Below are 18,476 nucleotides of genomic sequence, written 5' to 3' on the forward strand. Positions count from 1 at the left end.
CTTGACCCCCATTGTCTAGCCCTTACCACTCTTCTACCTTGGAACCAATACACAGTACTGATTCCAATACAGAAGGTAAGGGTTTTAAAAAAAATTCACTTTATACCTTGGAGAAATTCTCCTGGAATTCAGGCTGAAGTATGCAGCCAGGAAGACTTGACAGACTCTTAAGATTGTTTGAAAACATTTTTTTGTAGAGGAAAGGTTTTTAAAATAATTCCCCCCCCCCTCCAAAATCTTCAGATCATTGGAGCAAACTGAGAATTGATATCGAGGCAGGGCATGGGGAGAGTGAGCTGGTGAGGGGCAGCTGGTGGCTGCCACTGACCATTTTTGACTTCAAAATGAAAATCAACCCGTTGGGCTCACCTGCTTTATGGTCTCCTTAGAAGCCTGTGTTTGGAATATTTTTTCTTTTGCAGAGTAATTGAATGGAAGTTTTATCTTGGCCATTTTGGACGCTAGTTCCTAGACTAGAGCTTTTATATATATGGTAGGCCATTGTGGAAGGTTCAAGGGAGAACTTCCCATTTTGTGGTTCAGGTACACCTTTTGTTTTCTCTCAGTCTTTGGTCAACTTCCTGCTAGTGCTAACTTTACTAGCTTTTGGTCCTGTCAGTGAAGACAAAAAGGAACTCGTTTCTCTCCTTGTGAGCAGGATAACAATGTTTCAAGGGGAAGGACACTGAAACTGTTTCCTGACATTGGGTTGTTGGATTATCCCTGGATTCCAAGTATCCACGTTACCCCTTTCCCTCTTCCCACCTCCCTTGGCTCACATTTGGTTTTGCTTTTTTGTTGCCTCTGTAAAAGAGGCGCTGAACAAGAGTAGTTAAGATACAATTAAACCAATTTAGACATTGTTAAGAAATTTATTTGCAATTTTGTGGTTTTTGTTTTTTTTTTAATAACATCATTCCTTAGATAAAAATGCAATCTTACAGGAATATACATAGTGTCCCACACAGAGATGACCCTGAAACTTTCCTTAAAGGGTTGGCCCTTTTCAGATTCCCTTCCCTTTCACACAGGGTGAGAAGGTGAGGCAGGTGAGGCCTCCAATGACAGTCTTGAATAACAGTGACAAACTGTACAGCAATATTTACAGGAGCATTTCTGTGAAATCATGGAGACTGGATGGGGTGAAGGTGTACATGGAAGTTGGTAATGGGTTGGTGGTAACAATAGAGGCACTGTCTATGTCTCTGAGTTGAGGGAGGAACATGAGGATGAATGGACATGGAAGAGAAGGTGGTTGGTCAAGGTTCAGGAAAGTAGGAGAATAGAGCTGGCGCCATTTATACCAAGGGAAGTTTTGTTCAACAACTCTGTGATATTAAAATGAGAAAGCAAAGTCACAAGACTAGCATTTGTAACAGGTGATGTGATGCTTGACCAACTGGAAGACTCCCCCCAAGTCTCACCCCCTCCCATCCTATATTCCTAACCCAGGGAAGGTGTGCATTTTTTCTTGATTCTTTCTCAGTTACCGCCAGTGCAGCAAGACTGAATTCCCAATATGGTCATATGCATGGTTCATCTTCCTGCTGAAGTTTGGAGAAAAGCGTCACCTGTTCTGGGAAGGGCAGAAGATGTATAACTGTGGAGGGTGAGCTGGGGAAAATCCCAAGATGTATGCTTGAGTCTAGAGGGAATGAGATGAAGCCACAAAGTATGGATAGGGTTGATGAGTGTTTGTTAATGCAGATGGTGAAAAGAGTTCGTAGCATTCAGTTCAATGAAGATGACTTTCTGAGGGAGCCCTTTAGACAGGACTATTTGCCCTTGATTCTCAAGTTTTATAACTTTGGTGAAGTCTTTTCAGAATGGAAAGGTTGTGGATGGTGTACCATAGAATCCAGTGATCAGTTTTCCCCTGCTTTTTGCCATAGCTCTCCAGATCAAAGCCCATCCTTTTTGCCAGAATGAAAACTCAAGCAATGCTTCCTGCAGATGAATCAAATCAAGTCTGCTTTCGGCTTTTCTCATCACCCAGCTATTTCATTCCTATGGCTACTAAACTCCATTTTCTTTGTCAAACTGCCAAGACCTTTAATATTAAGAAAAGAAATGCCAAAGGCATTCTCTTGACGTGAAAAACTCTCACTAAGAAGCTGTTCACTGGCTAGCACATTCCTTCTCATAGAAGTTGCCCTCATGTAACACCCACATATGTTCAATGTAGAAGGCCTTATGGAAATATATTTTTTCCTGCATATGAGCTGTACACCTGATTTTCAGTTAATGAATCAATAAGAAAAAATGACACTCAGCTAAATGCTATTTTCCCCTATCTAGATGTCTTATGGAAGCTGAGTTATTCCGATTTGAGAAATGGTGGTATATATGATGCCCATAGGAATGGATTTAGTTTTGCTGAGATGATACTTCAAGTTTTTACTTGCTTGGGCCATCTATTTCTTACTGGATGGTAGAGGAGCATAGAGTTTTCACAGAAAATCCAACTCCTCTCAGTTCCCATTGTTGAACTGGTCTCTAAATAAGTTCAATTCTAATTCTTTTTTTAGAAACATAAAAAAATGATCACTCAACTATACCAGAAAACCCAACTGGCCCTTGGCTCCTTGATCATTTTATTTCTCATGAATCACAGATCTCTCAAGAGAAGAGGTGAGAAAAAACACCTTGATTTTTAGCAGCACGAGAATTTCTCAGTATTGATAGGAATTTATTCATTTTGACCAACCTATGCCATTGCAGTATTCTGGTTTTATCAGTGTGCCACTTTATATAGCATCTATCCCAGCAGGACCATAAAGTCATATGTCTGGGGCTTTGGCTAAACATTTGGCCCAAGTTTATTCTTGCAGGAGACAGTTTGTATGTAGATGTGCTATGTACTGGCAGCTCAAACATTTTTGAAACGACACAGAAGACCCACCCGCCTGCTAGGCTGGTGTTAATCTTAAAGCAAATGAAACAAACCAAACCAAAAACATTATTTTGAAAAAAATCAAGAGATATTTTAAAAATGCATTTGTCATTGGTCAGTTGTTGGCAGTGATATCATTATGGAGAGGTTGAAGTGAAAATCAGAAAACCAAGCATAAATGGATAGGCTACTTCTTTTATCTCTCTCTCTGTTAGACAGTATGTGTGAGGATTGGAAAAGGGGGCTAGGAAGAAATGAGAGAGCAGATTAGGGAAGGGAGAAGGAACTTTGACTCTTGGTCATTACATGATCTTGCCTTCACTCCTTATCCCACTAAAAAGGCACCTAACTATTGGACAACAAGATCTGAGGTGACAGGAAATCCTATGAATTCTGTGCATTCAAGCTCTCTTACCACCTGTCATTCTTGAAGGGGAAGAAGAAAGAAAGAAATCTAATGTGGGGGGCTTGGAGGTGCTCTAGAGATACCAAGAAATGGACAGCCCAGGGAAGAGAGGAAGTACAGTGGCAAGAATACATATATAATAAATATATTATATATGTATGCACATGTCTATTTCCTTATAAATTGTTTGATTTGACTAGGAGGATGAAGGGACAAGTCAAGATTGAAATGATTTATTTATTTTTTCCTCCAAGGAGACAATTTAGGCCTTTGCAAATCATAATAGTGGTTTCTGTGCAGTGATTCAGCTAGAGGACCATAGCCTTCACTTTCACTTTTTCCTTCTTCCTAGAGGAGGTAGGAGCTCTTTGCACAGGCCCAGAGTTCCATGTGTATTGAATCTCCAAGTAGAAACAATTTCCTTAAAGAACGGGATTAGACCACATGGTCTCAGAACATTCTATTTGTGGCTTGACTGGTTTTCTTTGGATACTATAGCTATAGAATCTTTGACTCAAGAAGGACCTCTAGAATAACTTAGACCTCTTTTCTCTACATTTCCATGAATGGATATGCCATCACTTCTGATTCTATAGAGTTGAACAATTACCTGATGCTATAGGGTTGAACTTCTGCCAATTAGTCAGCTCTACTTTAAGTCCAAACTGAATTTCATCTGTTCCACTCTTACTTCATTTTTTCTTGTGCTGTCCTTACTAGTGATGGACAAGATTCAGTCACCGCTCTGTATAAAAACAATCCTTAGCCTTATAAAACTATAAGATGTATGAGGGCAGAGAACGTGACTTATTGAAACTGTATCTCTCCTAGAGCCTGTGCAATACTCTGCACACAATAGGTGATTAATAAATGTTTGTTGAATGATTGAAGGAAAAAATAGTGTGCTCGTCATTTTTCACAAAGGATTGAAAAAAGGACATGGATTCCCCCCCCCCCCCGTCCTCTTATTCCCATTGAAGGAACTTGTAGGAAAAGGATGACTGTCATAAGGTGATGGGATGACAGCAACATTGCAGGGAAGAACTTGAAATTTGGAATGTAAGCACATGACGAAATTGGAAATAGATGAAGAGAGGGGAGAAAAGACAGAATTCTGATAGTCTCATTCCTCAGCCCGAACTGCAAGGACCATGGTCCCTGAAAAATATGAATGTTTACTAATTTGACAAACCAGGACATGTGGCAGTAAGGATTGATTGATTCAAGTTATGGAAGTATTCATCAGTGAACTTCAATCATAACAATGAGTTTCATTTTTACCTTTAGACCAAAGAAATCTTGTAGCCATGGGAGACAATTTAGAAGACTTTGATTTATATGGGGACAAAAGAGTCTTTCCTTTAACTTTCTGAAGTAGGTCTCCAATCAATGGCTAAAAAGGAAATATGGTTTCTGAACCGTAGTCTATACCTCTAAAAGCTCTTACCATCTTCAACCATTAGAGAATTTATTTGTCATTCTAGATGAATGTGCAAAGGTCTGGTAAATATACCCTGCAAGATGGTATCTAGTCTTTGGGACACAAGTGAGGTTTCTATTTTATCATGGGGAGAATGAAAGATGGTTTTTTTCTTGGATGAATTCAGAGTTTACCAAACCATCATGATTGTTATAAGATTGGCAGACCATGAAATCAGGTTAAAGACTCATGGCTCTATGGAGACAGTGAAGATCAGACAGAATCTAGAATCCACACAGAATCCGTTGATCTACATATGGTCAGGTATTATCATTATCACTGCCATTGCCTTGTAGGGTACAGAATTGAGTTACTCTGGTTTTCTTGGAACTCAAGGAAGGACTCAAAAGTGTGGCTAAGATACTATATTTGATATGAGTATTAACCTAATAGTCTCATGTTACAATATATAATGAGTTAATTATTTGATTGAGAATTCCTGAAGAAGAAGGAAATCAGTAAACAGCATAAAAAGATAAACACAATCCTATAAGATCTCCATTTTTTATCTGGGGACCAATTGTATGGGAAATATAGCAAGCCCTAATGAGTTCCTCCTCTGATCAAGAACAGAGATCCCCAGTTACTCCAGGGTAGTTGCTACAGGATATCTCCAAAAAACCTGTACATCAAAAAAAAAAAAATCAGACCAGAAAGCTTAAATAAGATGGGTGGGGAGAAGCACCCATATCTTCAGCTTATTTTCTAATCCAATTTGGGCTAAAAACTGAGCTGAAGATTTTTTCAAGCAGGGTTTCTTCAGGAAATGATTCTTCCTGATTCTTTTAAGATCCTCTCTGAGTCCTACATGGTAGGAAGACTCATCTTCTCCATAAAAGGAACTTTTACAAATTTTAACTTCTAACCCACATTGTTCATAAGAAGAACTGAAAGAGAACTGGTGACTGGAAAAGATTCAAGAATCAAGGGGCCTAATTTGGCTCCTCTCCAGGCCAAACGTTGGGAAGCATGAAGGAATTTCAGGCATATGTCAAGGGCCAGAGAATAAAATGTGTCTAGCTCATTCTCTTCTTTCAAAGACACTCTGCCTGCTCTAACTCCACAGGTCTTTCTTGTCACTTTCTGGTAGTATAGGTTAGTCCAGGATAATGCCTTGATGGCGGAACATGAGGGGGAATAGTCTTTAGGATGGAGGCAGTGACAATAGTCCAGGTCTTGCTCAAGGCATTACCATAAGTGTTTGAGAGGAGGGAAGATCTTGAAGTGACTGCACTAAGTAACTACTCCCTAGCATTCTCATCCCTCAGTCAGTCATTTCTCTAGTATAATATGCTCAGGAAACTGGAGAGCAAAGTTTCTGCTGAGGGAGTTAAAAGAGACGTTAGCCACCTCCTTAGCTGGGGTGGGGTGGGGGAATGATGCTGTTGTTAACTCAGCTAGAGTAGAATGGAAAGCCAGGCAAGAAGGATATGACTGATCTTGGAGGAAAAGCATCAATTGAGAGGTTCTAAGTGGGTTGGAGAATGTAAAGACTGGAATAAAAAGGTCCTGGTTTTGAAAGCCGAGTTTAGCACTAAACTTTCCAACTATACCATTCTTGAGGGAAAGAGGGAAAAGAGAGCACAAGATATGCAAAATCAGTCATCTCCAACCCATCCAGCTGAGAACCGCAGAATAGCTGCTTACTCCAGTAATGCTTTTGCTTATTGTACACATGAAAAAAAAAATCTTTCCCCTTCCCCAACTATACGCAAAAAAGCATTTAAAGAGTCCACAGGGAAAGCTAATCACGCTCCAAATACAAAATGGTTTACTTTACATGCAGCCAAATATACAAGAAGTGAATTCGAAAACAAACTTAATTCAATTCATTATATTTGCTTGGCACAATTGCAATTCAGTTTTAAAAAAATATTTGAAAAATACTGAAACTGACCTGAATTCAAGTATTACGGTTTCTTCAACAGAAACATTATCAATGCAATAAAACATCACATGGAATATATATCGAAGCAAAACTCCTTCTTGGGTTGTTTTTTTCCCCCCCTTAAGTTACTGTTGCTGTTTTTCATCTCTATACAGTTTTAATGCCAACATGACTCACAACTTTAGTTAAAATTAATATTATTGCATTGTTTTTGCATATCTTGTGGAACAGAAAATGCAGAGAGTTACTGATTTCCCTTTCAGAAACAGAGACAGTGGTTTGTTTTTGCATTCAAATGGCCCCAGAATCGGATTTCCCTATAGGGCTAAACCAAAGAGTGGAGAACTGCACATGCATGCCCGCATACATACACATACACACCCATGCAGTGTCACCCAGCTCAACCTATTAGGCACATCAACACACACACACACATACATACCTCTATCTCTGGCCTCCATGAACATATCCAATTGAAAATGAACCCAATTCAAGCACTCACATGTGCAAGATTACACTGAGTGCACTGCCTACTCTCTTTAAATTATAGAACAACCCCCCCCCCCATTCTGTTACTATCAAAGGAAAGAAAATAATAAAGTCTTGGGCATACACAAATGTTGGTAAAACTCTCCTAATGAATCTCCAATGGGGAAAAAGACCCCCTCCTCCCACCATCACCAAAAATAAACAAGAACACAACTGTTTAAATAATACAATGAAACCAAACCTGATTTACATTTGCCAAAGTGAAAATGATAAGGTGGGTGGCTAAAAAGCCCCGTAAACACTCTCCCTCCTCCCTGAACCCTCAGAAATCAAAATTAAAAATGGAAACTGGAACATGCTGCCAAGAAAAATATCAAAATGGCAAAAACAAATGAGCACTCTACAGAAGCCCTGTGCCACCTTACTTTGTAAGGTAAGCTACATTGGTGGGCAGTGCCAACCCCCTATAAGCCTTGACTTCTCAGCACCACTGCTAGCGCAAGCTTTATGTGACTTGTGCAGGCAATGTGACCCCAACCTGAAGGGGTAGGTATGACCCAACCTCCTAGGAGTCTTGGTTTGTAGCTTCTCTAGGCACTCCCCATTCCACCCTCCTGCTCCTCCCTCCTAAAAGTTTCTCTTGCCATCTCTTTCTTCCTCTTCTTCCTCCCCCTTTGGCAAAGTGTTGGGATCTTCAGCAGAAGTCATGCCACCATTTCCTTTTCCAAATCCATAGGGCCCTGGCTCTATGGAGACAGTGAGGCTCATACAGAATATGTGCAAAAATGATTTTTTTACAAGCAAAGTTGAAAGACACCCGTTTGATGCAGGGTCCTTTTGGTGAGGGTGGCCCACAGGAAATGATATTTCCCTTCTTGCACAGTAGGCAGCTGTCACTTTCTGGTATAGGGCCTGAAGTAAGGAGGGGGTAAGGTACCTATTATCTTCCTCCTCCCTCCCTTATTCTTCCACTTCCTCACCACTCTACACCTGTGGACTGGGGTTGTTGCTTCTCTTTCCCCTGAAAAGCTCTCTCTCATCACCACCCAACTCTGTCTCTCATCCCAACAGAAATGAATGAAGAACGCTGTTCCGGTTAACTCCAGGTCACGAGAACAGTGAGGCACTTCTGAAACGAACCTATTAGGAACATTGAAACAAATTAAAAAAAAACCCCGAATCATGACAGCTCCAGCAACTACAGGCTGCTGATATAAACCCTGCTGTCCTGGAGTTCCTCCTCACTCTTTCGACATTCGGGGTTGGGCATTCCCTCTTCTTCCTCACCACCTGCTTGGTCCTGCCCCGGGTCCCTGCAGTTAACAAAAGGCAATAGGTTGCCATTGGGGCTCTGCTTGCTGCTACCACTGAGGATATTGTCAGCCGCATTCTCCATTTCCTCTATTGTCATATCACAGGCATCAGCAAGTTCTTGGGTTGTGACTTCGATGAACTTGGGATCTTGCGCAAATTGTCCCAGTCCTTCCGAAATCAAGACCTGAAGAAGAGATAGAAAGATAAGATACAAGAACCAAATAGGCAAGTCACTATAGGAAGAAAGTCTCTTTCCTCAGAATTGTAGTGATGAAGTATTTTTCTGGTTGCCTGTGGCTTATGTTAAGCTTTTGAGAACTTTTATGGGCTTAGGGACCTGAGACCATCAACCCATACCTTGTGCTCATAGACCTAAGGCTGGAAGGGACTTTGGAGATCATCTAGTCTAACCTTATTTTTATAGCTGAATAAACTGAGTCCCAAAGGAGGCCAATGGATCTGTCCAAGGTTACACAGTAATCAACAGAGATGGAATTTGAACCCAGGGCCAGATCTAATTCCAGAATCCTTTCCACTGTATCAGACTCATTAGTCATGATCTGACATGGCTACACTTGAAATTCATTTTCTCTACTAGCTACTTAAGCCAGCTAGTACTGATTCAAAGGTACACAGACTCATAGAGAATCTCAGAACTAGAAAGAAGAAAGTGATTGTTCTAGACAGATGACTGGCCCATGCTGGGAAGAACCTTGTATAATATTTCCTATGATTATTATTATTAAAAAAACCCTCCTTACCATATGCTTTAGAATTGGTACAAGTATTGGTTTCAAGGCAGAAGAGTAGCAAGGGCTAGGCAATTGGGGTTAAGTGACTTGCCCAGAGTGACACAGCTAGGAAGTATCTGAGGCCACATTTGAACCCAGGACCCTCCAATCTCCAGGTCTGGCTCTCTATCCACTAAGCACTTTAGCTTCCCTCTATTTCTTATATTCTTAACACTTGGAGTTGGGAATGGAGGCACTGGTTCCAAGTTTCTAGAAGCCTATTATAACATGTATTATTTGGTAGCTTCTAATATTTTAGTAAGAGAGGCCATAATAATAATAAAAATGATTATTTACAACAGCATATGTCATCTCACTATGTTCCCAGGGGATATAATTTGACCTAGAGTTACCTTTCTTAATTACTTCCTGTGTTTTGGGAGATGCTTGACAATTTTAGTAAATTTAGTTTTGCTATATTTTGTATCAGGGCTCTCTTGGTCAGTCAGATTCCTTCATAAATCTGAAAAGCCTTCCTTCTGATTACCCAGTACTCCCAAAGGAAACTAGTGGACAAGTCTTTTTTCCATATGGGTCAGGGTAGCATTCTAAGGTTAATGTAAGGGTCAAGGCTATTTTGGTTGAGTTTATATACAATTCCATTTGGAAAGAGCTGAATTTATCCTGATATTTGCTTTTCTCCTTTATGAAGACTCCTGGAAAATCCCCTCCATTTTTCCAATGGCTGCTGAGAATACTGCCATTGCCTCTCCCTCCCCTGCGCCCTCTGGGGATGATGCCACATACCGCTTCAACTAGACTGCTAGCACTGCCATGGAATTGTCTACCAGTTGCCCCAGCCTGGCTGGGCACAGTGAGGGAAACTGGCCGGGCTCTCCGGGAGGTGCTGCCCCTGCTGCCTCCGCAGTTGGCATTCTCTGCATACCAGGAGCTGCAGTGGACTGATGGGAAGCTGCTGTTGAGCTTCTCGACAGACTCAGCTCCTTCTAGCCACAGTGTAGGAATGGGCTGGAGGGGCCAGGCTTGGCCGTGAGGAGTTGCTGGGGGGGTGGCACTTGGCCTGGGGAATGTGGTGTTTGGAGAATGGCTTCTCTGAAGGAGAGGGCTGAGGCCTGTCACTGCCAATGCCTGTGAACACAAAGGATGCAACCATGGTCAGGAACGAAGACAGGAAATTGTGGACCCCCTGTTTTACCAGGTGGAAACTGCAGATGAGATGCTAATATGATTCCACATCCCTGAAATGTCCACCTAGCCAAGTTTATCTCTCCTCCTCCCTTACCAGACCCGAGTGACCTCTCCTTCCTCTAAACTCTTGAGGAAGTTAGCTCTGCCGCTCATCTGGCAATTAATCAAGCCCTTTGCTATTGCTGCATCACATTGTCATAGAAACCTCATTTAACTTTCTACTTGTTCACATCCCAACCCAAACTTGGGCTTTGTTTTCTTCATGCCTTGTAGTTAGTTATAAAAAAGGCCAATTCTGCTTGAATGCACGGGAGGAGTAGTTCAGTCCTCATGAAGGATGATCTGTGGCAACACAGGGAGAGAACTTGGCATCATGTCCTGTGCCACTGACCTTCTTTTTCCTCAGAGAGAAAGCTCCTCCTGGCATGGACAGCCACAACTTGGCTCCTATGGACCTTCCCTGACTCAGTTCCTACAGCTTATCTTCACAGCTTCTCTACCCAGATTGGACCATTATGAAACTCCATGCTCCACCTCTGCATACTACCATGTTTATTCTCTGTCCCTGAAATATATTCTTTCCTCATCACTCCTTCTCAAGTGCCTTATCTTCCTTCAAAGTTCAACTCAGGCCTCACTTTCTCCATGAAGCCTTCTTGCTTTTGTAAGATTAAAAATTAATATCCAATACTCCAAGTATTATATTTTGTAAGATTTATTAATAATCACTTGAGGTGGCGGAAAGTAAAAACTGTCATTAAAGAGCAGTTTCCTGGACCAGGAGAAGAGAGAGAGAGAGAGAGAGAGAGAGAGAGAGAGAGAGAGAGAGAGAGAGAGAGAGAGAGAGAGAGAGGGCAGAGCTACCCAAATTTATCTAACCAAAGGTAAGGACCTAAGGTGAGGACAAAAGAAGAATGCTGGGAAATGTAGATCAAGGGTACAGAATTCTAATTACACACTATTAGTGTTTCCTCTATCTTTAACTTCCCTCAAACTACTAGCACATAGGTTCTTTTAGGACAGGGGCTCTTGTTATCTTTCTTAATAGGAGAAACTTAATAGCAATTTATTCAATTGCACTCATACCAAGTTGTTGTGAGTTCTTGTCTCATTGTTCCAGGGGTTATTTTTTTATGCAAGGGCAAAATCATTGTATCTTGGGGGGAAAATGACAACTTTTCTAAAATTAAAAAGGAAAATAAAAGCTAATGAGTTCTTCCTAGTGTTATTAAGATCAAGGTAAGAAACATTATAAAAAAATTACACAAATGCTATTTTTTTTTCTTACTAGGGTTCCCTCTTACTTAAGGAGAATTATTGGCCCTACTCTGAGTATTTCCTTATGGCAGCTCTTTATCACGGGTTACCAATTTGAGAGGCTCTGTAAACTTCAGGAGAGCTTCACCATTACAGTTTCCCAATAATAAGAATCAACTTCTTTCTTTCTTTCTTTCTTTCTTTCTTTCTTTCTTTCTTTCTTTCTTTCTTTCTTTCTTTCTTTCTTTCTTTCTTTCTTTCTTTCTTTCTTTCTTTCTTTCTTTCTTTCTTTCTTTCTTTCTTTCTTTCTTTCTTTCTTTCTTTCTTTCTTTCTTTCTTTCTTTCTTTCTTTCTTTCTTTCTTTCTTTCTCTCTCTCTCTCTCTCTCTCTCTCTCTCTCTCTCTCTCTTTCTTTCTTTCTTTCTTTCTTTCTTTCTTTTTCTTTCTTTCTTTTCTCTTTCTTCCTCCCTCCTTTTCTCTTCTCTCCTCCTTCCTTCCTTCCTTCCTTCCTTCCTTCCTTCCTTCCTTCCTTCCTTCCTTCCTTCCTTCCTTCCTTCCTTCCTTCCTTCCTTCCTTCCTTCCTTCCTTCCTTCCTTCCTTCCTTCCCCCCTTACTTCTGTCTTAGAAGCAATACAAGTATCATTTATTGTCTAAGGTCACACAACTAGGAAGTGTCTGAGGCCAGATTTGAACCCATTGCCTTCTGACTCCAGCTTAACTCTCTATCCACTAAGTCACCTAGCTGCCTATCTACGGTACTTGAAAGTTTATAACAAATTTACCTCACAACAGCTTAGTGTAGTGGCTGGCATAAATGCTTCTTGATTGACTAAATATTAGTGCAAATATTATCCTCTTTTATGAAATGAGAAAAGCAGGGTTTATAGAGGTCAGATGACTTGTCTAGGGTTATGCATCTTGTGTCAGAGCTAAGAAAATTAGTGTGTGGGAGTCCTAACTCTAGGTAGGTTCACCTTTCTATTGATAACATGATGACACCTTTTGAAAGCATTTTCTGCCTTTACCACTCTTATAGAGGGAGGAATTAAGCTATGTAGGTACAAGCTGGTGGAAACTCCATTGAAGGGCTTCACCCCTGTGGAACTTCTCACAGACTGAGCTCTTAGGGGCTCTTTAGCCCAGTGGGCAGTGACTTTTCTAGAATGGTTACCTGGTGATGAACCAGATGCAAGGGCAGCACTGTCTTCTGAGAAATGTCTCCTCCTTGGTTCTTTTGTCTCTTTAGACACTCCAAATGGAAGGAGGCTCTCCGACCTGTAATACACCCAATGCACTAGGGTCAGAGTTTTTATAATCCCAGGAGGATTTCTAGATGGCTTATAAGACCTTCCATGTCTTTCTGGAAAGTGTAAGGGTAGCCAGTAATGGCTGGTTGCTAAGTTCCACCTATTCTCCCACCCTTAGCCTTGATGCTTAGTGACATTTTGCAGAGGGTTTTTAAATTCCAACACCCCATCCCTCTGAAGCCTTGGCCCTGGAAGCTCGGTCCAGTGATTCAGCAGCTTGGAAGTTTGCCTAATTTCTACAGTGGCCTGCCTGACTCTGACTAGATCTTTTCCCAGCTAGCCCAAAGTGCCGTGGGTAGTATCATCCTGGGGTCCCAGGGAGGAGGTCTGGTTTACACACAACCTGAAGTAGACAGAAAAAACAAGTGGAAAAGCTTTTTATATTAATACAGTTGAGGACATGTAGAAATGGAATGGTTTTAGGCCTAATTTTTCAGTTTATGTTTAATGAAACAATGTAGTTACAAATTTCTGGGAGAAAATTTCCCCTCTTAAAATTGTAAATATAAAGGAATGTATGTATTACAAGTACTTGTTAGAGAAAGCAAGTTTCTAGTATGAAAATAGACTTAATATTCTATCACAATGATGGCCAATATGGAAATATGTTTTGCATGATCATGCATATATAGCCTAGATCAAATTGCTTTACACATAATTGGGAAAATGAAATCTTAAAAAAAAGAAAATAGATTCAACTCTTAATTTTCGTTCACAATTTCTAAATATTTTCTTCCATAGGGCCAATATCACGTCAATAGATTTCTTTTTTTTAACCCCTGCCTGCCATCTTAGAATTAATATTGGTTCCAAGACAAAAGAACGGTTAAATAACTAGCCTAGGGTCCCACAGGTAAGATGTGTTTGAAGCCAAATTTGGACCCCGAACCTCCCATCTCTAGACTTTATTCTCAATCCACTTAGCTGCCCCTGTGTCAATATATTCAAACTCAAAAATGTTCAGTGGTTAAATTGGTTTAGAAAAACTATTGTCAGTTAATTCACCCAAAGGTACCAACTCTATAACTTCTCCATGCCTTCCTTCTCTTTCCTTCAAGTTACCTTTACATATGTAATAGCTTTACATATATCAAGGAATGGGGGAGGCAAGGAATGAAGTGGTGAGGGTTCCTGGGATAGTACCATAGCTCAGGTCCCCTACTGAAAGAACCTTCGGGGATGTCTGGTCACAGCATGGGGAGAAGGCAGGATCAGTTACCTAGTGAGGCAGAGTGGAGGAATCCTCTCTTTGTAGACTGCCTGGTCTTGTCTTCTGGTGGTGTCAGCTGTCTATTCTCATCATCCTGATAGGATAACCTGGAACAAAGAAAACTCAGGGTTTGCTTGCAGAGGCCGAGTCATGAAGAAGAATTGTGTGTGCTTCTATCCAGGGTCAGACAACCCCAGGGAGCAATGTTGCTTTTGCTAATTGATCTGTTGGGGAATCTGTACTTTGTGTACGTTTTCAAGGCAAAGGAAGGAGTAGTGATGAGTTGCTAACACTGGAAATCTTGCCTTGTTACCTGGCATGGGCACTATTTGCTTGACTTGATTGGTAGGCGTTCTCCAACATGCTTTTGCCACTTAGCACACCTTGGGGTCCAGGTCTCATTATGCAGCAATCTGACCAAGTAGTTATCTTGATTGCCACATCAACCTTTCTGTCAAAAGCCTATCCAGCCTATGAGATCCCTGAGCTTTTCAGGAGAGCAATGGACAAGCTCTTGTTTTACCAGAATCTCTGCCCACTCCTTGCTCACCAATACTTTTGGTGCTGAGTTGTACATTGTGCGAGTGAGTGAGCACAGATATTCCTCAGAGCTCATTAGCCTCTACAACCTGCCTCAATTAAGCTGGGCAGTAGAGAAGAAGAATTTCATCAGTCTTTGACACCCATAGCCCTTCATTCTTAGGCTGAACTTTTCTCTGACTTGGGCTGGTGCCACCCTTTGGGCAGAGGACCCCTGGGCTCACATCTCAGTGGAGATCAGGCTGGGCTCACTGCAGTATTCTGTGTCCTCATTCACATTGCCTTCATAGGTCCTGTTGGGGGCTGCCTCCTCTGGACACACCATGGCTATCCGGCTGTCCCGGGAGTGGTATCTATGGCCAGAAAACAAAAGATAATCAAGAAAAAAGAATCCTGGGCAAAAGGCATATTCTAGAGATATTAAAAAGAAACACATTTCTACTGTGACCTCTTCCTTTCATAGGAAATGAATATGATGGGCAGCTAAGTGGCTCAGTGGGTTGAGAGCCAAACCTGAAGTCAAGAGGACCTCGGCTCAAATCTGGCCTCAGATACTTCCTAGTTGTATGACCCTGGGCAAGTCACTTAACCCTGCTTGCCAAGCTGTTGCCACCCTTCTGTCTTAAAATTGTTACTAGGACAGAAAGTAAGGGTTAAAATAAAGAGAAAAGAAATGAGCATGAGAGACATAGCACATGGAGTCTAGAAAGGGGATACAGTCAAGTTGTACTCCTGGCCTTTGAGATGGAATCCCCTGGTTTCTGTCCTGGCTCTGTCACCAGCATATTGATCCAGTGATATTGATCCAGTCATTTCCCTTTTCTATGCCTCAGTTCCTCCCTTTGCAAAATAAGTATAACGATGTTCCTATCTACTAAACCTAGTTGTAATGGAAGGGAAAGTAGATGTGTAAAGACTTTGTGAAGCCAAACATGACTTGAGAATGTTAGGACAGCCCCCTAAGAGGATCCCCAACCTCTGCTTCTAACACTCCTTCCTGCAGGCCAGGGGAAGAAACGTTCCTCTTCTCTGCACACACAGGCATTTATCTGGGCATAGTTAATACAGCCCTTACTGGAAGGAGACTCTTCTCATTGGTATTATTGCCCTGAAGGTTAGAGCAACTTGGAAAAAGGGTCAAATGGGGAACAAGGAGCTAAGTTAGAGTACTTTTTCTGCTGAGGATAGGGCAATGCCATCTTCTAGAATTCTCTGTCTCTGCAGTCAAGAAGACTTGGGGAAAAGTCCTGCTTCTGACCCCTATTGGCTTTGTGACCCTGGACAAATCACAGTTAAGTGGTGTTGGGTCTGGAGGGAGGAAGACCTGAGTTCAAATACAGACATCCACTTACTAGCTGGACAGAGGTTAAGTGACTTGCCTAAGTCCAACCAGCTAGTAAGTGGATAAGTGGATAAGGACCTCCACAAAATGGAGGTCCATTTTCTCAGCTGTAAAATGGGAACAATAATGGCAATGTTAGGTCACAGAATGAGGAACAGATAAGATATTTGTAAAATGTTTAGCACAGTTTCAGGCACATCATAGATGTTTAAGAAATGTTTATTCTATTCCTTTCCTCTCCACCAGTACCTTAGGCAGTGCTATAAGATTACAAATTACAGATTAGTGCAAATAGGCAGTGTGAATTTAAATAATGCAACCATTTCAGGGAATTCATTCATTATCTGAACTAATCAGGGTACACTTTATTTTATTTTATACATAAAAAAATCCTTATCTTCTGTCTTAGTATCAGTTCTAAGACAGAAGAGTGGTAAGGGGTAGACAATGGGGGTTAAATGACTTGCCCAGTGTCACCCAACTAGGAAGTTTCTGAGGCCAGATTTGAACCCAGGTCCTCCTGACTCCAGGCCTGGCACTCTATCCACTCTGCTACCTAGCTGCCCCTGGCTATATTTTAAAATTGTAATGCTAAGATTCTGGTAGACCACTTTTTTTAAGGCAGCTGGTTTACGTAGTAATAATAATGAGTAGCTCACATTCACATAATGTTTTAAGGTTTACAAAGAGTTTCCCTCACAATAGCACCATGTGGTAGGGAAATGGCATGATGTGATAGAGAAAGCCCTGGAAATGGAATCAGGATAGACCTGGGTTCAAATCCCACCTCTGACACTTGCTGGGTGACCATAGGAAAGTTTTAAAAATCTTTATGAGGCATAGTTATTTTACCTGTATGACGATGATGATAATGATAGCTCTAATACCTGTCTAACAAGGTATTTATGAGGTTCAAGTGAGAAAATGTATATAAATGTGAATTTTTATTGATCTTATTACATCTATTTTCCAGATGAGGAAATAGAGACTTAGAAAAATTAAATGATTTTCCAAGGTCAAACAATAAATGGCATATTTGTGATTAAAACCAAGGTTTCTCCTAACACCTTGTCCAATGCTCTTTCCACTATGCCAATTGGGAAAACCAATGGCAATTGCAACTAGGAAAGATCTGATCCAATATTTCTCTGCTCTGTAAGTGAACTGTAAGCTGAAAGCTTCCTGAAGAAGAAGGACAGGAACTTTGATGGAGGTCTAAGTTTGAAAGGGAGACAGATGGCAGGCAGTCTGCTTCTGGCTGTGGGATACAGTTGATGAAATACAGACAGGCTCTGAAAATGATGGGTTACTAGTTCTAAGGCTGATGGAAAGATGAGACCCAGATGCTGACTTGGAAAAACAAGTGAAGTAGCTGAGTTTCAAGCAAAGTTAGAATCAGATTTAACCATCTACTGGATATGCTTCTGGGGGGCTAAACTTTTGAGCAGAAAAATGGTTTGGAATAGAAGTTCAGGGAGGAATTTCCAAGGGCTTAAAGCCACATAATCTTTCAGGGAAATGAAGGAAGAAGTCAATGTAAAACAATTTGAAATCCAGGATGTCTGAAGAGGAAAATGTTATTACTGGGAGGGAAATTTAGGTAAAGAGGAGGAAGTGGCTTTAAGTTGAATTTTAAAGGATAAGTCTGAATTTTTTCTTTCCAAATTTCAACTCCAAACCTACCAGCTCCTTCTCTATTGTTTATAAATACGTATGGATCATGGTCTTTTAAAAACCTTCATTTGGATCTACTATCCCCTCAAACTCCTGTCCTAAACCTCTCCTCCCTTTTTCAACCAAATTCTGAGAAAAGAAACAAACTGTCTATACTTGGCATCTCCACTACTTTTTAGCCTTGGGAGTAATCTCTCATGATCTTATTATTCCATTGAAACTTCTCTCTCTCTCAGGTTACCAATGATCACCAAGTTCAATGGTCTTTTCTCAATCCTTTTCTTTCTTGACATCTCGCAACATTTAACATTGTTTACCATCTCCTCTACCTACTCTCTTCCCTTGATTTTTGTGACATCATTCTTCTATCTGTCTGGCTGTTCCTCTGGTTCCCTTGTTGGAGACATGTCTCCTAAGAAGATGTACCCTAGACTTCTCTTCTAGGCCATTTTCTCTTTTCTTTCCACATCCTTTCTTTTAGTGATCTCATCATCTCTATGCAGATGAATCCCTGTTCTTTGTGTCTATTCCTAACTTATAAGAAATTGCGGACTTATGAAATTACCAGAGTACTTCAACACCATTCTTCTACTGTACATTTCCAACCAGCTGTCCAGTGGAAGGAAGGAAACAAAATTGTTATATACCAGGCACTATGTTAAGCACTTTACAAATATTATCTCATTTGATTTCCACAATGACCTTGGGAAGAAGTGGTATTAACCCTATTTTATAAT

General features: G+C 40.9%; 1 protein-coding gene across 12 annotated transcripts in view; it reads right to left on the reverse strand.

Moving 5' to 3' along the window:
- Positions 1-852: 852 nt before the first annotated feature.
- The window catches only part of CACNA1C (calcium voltage-gated channel subunit alpha1 C), a 997,067-nt gene continuing 979,443 nt past the window's right edge, over positions 853-18,476 (reverse strand). For all 12 annotated transcript variants that reach the window (XM_056800748.1, XM_056800749.1, XM_056800750.1 and 9 more), the window contains 5 exons: positions 14,948-15,076; positions 14,193-14,290; positions 12,838-12,941; positions 10,009-10,350; positions 853-8,654 (listed from right to left, as the gene is read on the reverse strand). In XM_056800748.1, coding sequence (XP_056656726.1) covers positions 8,355-8,654; positions 10,009-10,350; positions 12,838-12,941; positions 14,193-14,290; positions 14,948-15,076 — 973 coding nt within the window. In that variant the 3' untranslated portion in view covers positions 853-8,354. The remainder of the gene's footprint in view (positions 8,655-10,008; positions 10,351-12,837; positions 12,942-14,192; positions 14,291-14,947; positions 15,077-18,476) is intronic.

This window comes from Monodelphis domestica, chromosome 5 (assembly GCF_027887165.1).
Source record: "Monodelphis domestica isolate mMonDom1 chromosome 5, mMonDom1.pri, whole genome shotgun sequence".
NCBI classification, from domain to species: domain Eukaryota; kingdom Metazoa; phylum Chordata; class Mammalia; order Didelphimorphia; family Didelphidae; genus Monodelphis; species Monodelphis domestica.